This window comes from Rhagoletis zephyria, unplaced genomic scaffold (genome assembly GCF_001687245.7).
Source record: "Rhagoletis zephyria isolate East Lansing unplaced genomic scaffold, Rhagoletis_zephyria_1.1 Rzeph_scaffold_03096, whole genome shotgun sequence".
Lineage (NCBI taxonomy): Eukaryota > Metazoa > Arthropoda > Insecta > Diptera > Tephritidae > Rhagoletis > Rhagoletis zephyria.
The window spans coordinates 1-3800 of record NW_016160180.1 but is presented as its reverse complement, the minus strand read 5'-3'; the positions used below and the strand labels follow the sequence as shown (position 1 = coordinate 3800).

The window sequence follows — 3800 nt, the reverse complement described above, 5'->3', positions numbered from 1 at the left end:
ATATGTATGTACATATTTATATTTATATGAATGTGCGTAGTTAATTTTAATTTTCTACTGCTGTCTGGTGCAATTGACCCTACAGAACACTCACACTCACACGAACAATTGTGCGAGCAGACTCTGTGCGGCATTTGCACCGTCTGACTAAATGTAATTGACAACGAGGTCGGGGATTTATCGATGCTCTTTTGAGATGTGCTCCTCTTCGCTATCCATCCCATCTCCAGCTGCATTTCCATCTGCATTTCCATCTTCTTTCCACCTGCTCTGCCTGCGATTTATTAGAATGTATACATTTTAAACTTACCGAGTATGTATAAGTTTATTTTTCCTATTTTTAAATATAGTTTATCTCGTGTTTAGCGAAACGAAACGAAACAGTGATTAAAGTCTCAGGCATACAATAACAACAACAGTTAAAACAGTTAATTAAAAAGAATTCGTTAATACTTAACAAACTTGACAGCGCACAAGTACATATGTACATATGTATGTATGTACTTGCTTAAGTGCTTAAGTGCGTGAGTATACATCTGATCATAATGATAACAACTATATAGTATATGTATATAGTCACTAAATGTATAATGAAAATGGATGCGCCACTTGAGCGCCAACAACATTCTTTTGATATGCTTTTACCTTAAAGATAGTTCTTGGTTGATATATGTAGATTTTTTGCTAAATAATAATTTCTAATATTTTCTAACATTTTTTTTTTTGTTTTGTTGCTTGTTTGCGTTTTTCGTCTGCTTAATTTTTCGTTAATTGAACTGTTTTTTTCCACCTCCACCTCCTTCCATAGGGCCCAGCCTGTAGCTCTGCTTTGGATTGCAACTGTACAGTCACATACATACATACATATACATATGTATGTATGTAAGTGAGCTGAACCAGCGGCGTCAGATCATTTAGTGTGTGTGTGTTCCTTTACAAGTCGTCACCTAACCGATGCATTTCCTCCAACATAAAATCAACATCCTGCTCGGTGACTGCGGCAGACGAGATGATCGAACGGAAGAAATTTGGCCGCCGATCGTCTGGCTGATAGCCGACCATCAATGTACCCTTCTGCATCATGCGCCCCTTGATGACGGGGCAAATCTGCAAAGCGATGATGGTTAAACAATTTTTGAAATTAAACCAAATTTTAGTTTGTTTTGAAGTCATGGCTTGATCTTCTGCTTAGACACGCCATAATACCCTTGCTTCCTTTAAAGCCGAAAGAAAATCTTGATCTTACCTTTGCCAATTCAGCTTCCTTCCTCTTATCGTGTGGAACGCCGCGCAAACGCTTTGGTACATACCAGAAAGAAACATTCACCAACTCTGGCTCGAGTATCAGATGGAAGCGATCTGACTGCTCCCTGATGCGCTTCACTTGATACTCAGCAAGTTGCATTAAACGGTCCTGCTGACGCTCGAATCCCTCATTGCCCTTGGAGCGCCACTGTAGCCACAATTTGAAGATATCGTTGTGCCGGCCGCACTGGATGACCTTGTCGCCGGTGTCGTAGCTGATGTCATACTGCTTGTCGGTCATGAAAAGATACTCGGCTGACATCTGATTACAGCTAATCAATAGACCCTGCGGGTGGGGAAATAAAAGAAAGAGAGAGAGAAAGAGAGCAGTAGTGGGGCGATTAGACTCAGTTGAGTGCGGTGGCGAGTAAAATATCTGTGGAAGCGAAAGTGTTAGCGCGTGACCGGACCGGAAGTGGGCGAAAACGAGTATACCGTGTGTGTATATGTGTGTGTGTGTGTGTGTCGAGAATTGAGCATTTTCGCAGCAGATTTGGAATTCACACGCATTTAATGCGCTTTTCATGTTGATTCCGCTGCTTGTAGTTGTAATTGTAATTCCTCTCAAGGCTGTCAGACTATTTACTTAAGGGGATTATGAAGTGCGCAATATGCTGGAGGCTGTGTGTGTATGCATACATACATGCACATTTTTTATGTACCTGTACTTATATGTAATATTAGATGGAGCTTTAAAGAATTTGCAATTTTTTTGTTCCGAAAAATGTGAAATATTAGTGATATTTATTTTCACTAACTACTTAGCGGTTACGACTACAACAACATACGCTTAGATCGTGTGTGCTAAATTCTTGTTGGGACCAAAGTCAGCCGTGCGTCCCCGCTTACATTTTGGCAATAAGTCAAGTTAAAATTTTAATTAAAATTCCTAAACTGACAGTTTGACTCAGCCACGACTGGCAATAGCTTTCAACAGCAACTGTGACCAATGCGAACATATTGAATGAATGACTTTTGTTGTTAGTGTATGTATGTCGTAGCTGATGTTGCATATTGTACAGTGCAACAACTGCTGTGAAGATTTTCTTTCTTCGTTTGGGGGTGGCTTTGCCGGGGCAGTTTACAGAAGTTTCAACGCTGCGTATAACGCAAGTCATTTTGATGCCCAACATATGTATGTATGTACACTGTGCGAAATGTGTTCAGCCACTAATGGCTTTGCTCACGAAAATAAAATCTCCGACTTAAAATTCGAAAGTTCATTACAAGCAAATCCTAAAAGCGAATACCCTTAAAGAGTTTAAAAAGTTTTAAATGCAGTCGCTGTATCCAAGTTGTTAGTGGTGGTAAACGATTCTGACAAAATACTTTTTTATTTTCACTTTTATTTCAACATAGTTTTATTAAAAGAAAAATAATGATAAAAATAAAATATTTAGCACAAACAGGGTTGAAATTCGTGCCCTTTCGTAAAAATTTCCATTTTTAATTAGATTCTGAGTATGCAGTTTTGTAGCCCATTGTATTCTAGTAGCATAAAGTACAAGTTTCAAATGGCTAAAAATTACGGTTGATTTTTTAGAATTTAAAAAAAGCTCGAAATTTGTACGAAAGTTTGTTGAATTTTTTTTTTAATATTGCACAAAGTTGGAAACTTGAATTTACACGGGTTTTGTTAAAGAATGAACTATATTTTTTATAAACAAAATAACCAAAATTAAATAACAACAAAAAATAATACGTTAAAACTTGGCAAAAAGTGGTTCGACTATAATTTTTTGACCACTGTATGTATTTTTTTAAATATTTAATTGGTCATGCACATTGTAAAATAAATGCAGTACCTAACAAAATTTGAAAATAATGTTGTCTTTTTTTGCCTTTTTTCAAAGCTCATTTTGCCTGGTTATTAACAACTTATCATCGGAGACGCTACATTTCGGAGGGGGAAGGGTGTCAGAACACAAAAAAAGGTGAATTGATATATGTATGTAGTGCCATTAACCAAATTTCATTAGAATTTATTCCTCAGCATTGGTGCTGGTATTCATAAAAAGCAAAGCTAAGATTGTAATGAACCGCCGAATTTTGAATATACCGATTACTCTCAAATTCAAGAAGATAAGTAACGGTGAGCTTAAGAGTCCCGGAAAAATTCGGATGCATTCCAAAAAGTTCAGATAAATCTCAAAAACTGCCAAAAGATCCTTGGAATTCGTTAAAAAAAAACAGAACAAATTCTGAAAATTCGTCGAAAAAATTCCTAAAAGTTTTCAACTGGACATTAAATGACAAAATCTTTAATGACAATGCCATTTTTTTAAACTGTACAAATCTGTTTTCATTCCATTGCCTAGTGGAGATGCGGCATTAAAAGTAAAAAAAAAAAATCGATTATAAACGCTCGAACAGTGTTCAACAATATGAGACGATGTTTGCTACACATTTTCCACTACCCAAAACATAAAAATTATATTAAAACCAATTTAAAAAAAAACCGTACTTACATCCTCCTTAAAGTGTATGGTAGAGCA

General features: G+C 36.6%; 1 protein-coding gene across 1 annotated transcript; it reads right to left on the bottom strand.

Annotated features, from left to right (window-relative positions):
- Positions 1 to 522: 522 nt before the first annotated feature.
- Positions 523 to 3797, bottom strand: LOC108368385 (glutamate decarboxylase-like; the record flags this gene model as incomplete). The annotated part of the gene is made up of 3 exons (XM_017623237.1): positions 523 to 1107; positions 1247 to 1591; positions 3774 to 3797. Coding segments are annotated over 3 exons (543 nt in total), but the record flags the coding sequence as incomplete, so codon positions are not given.
- Positions 3798 to 3800: the final 3 nt, after the last annotated feature.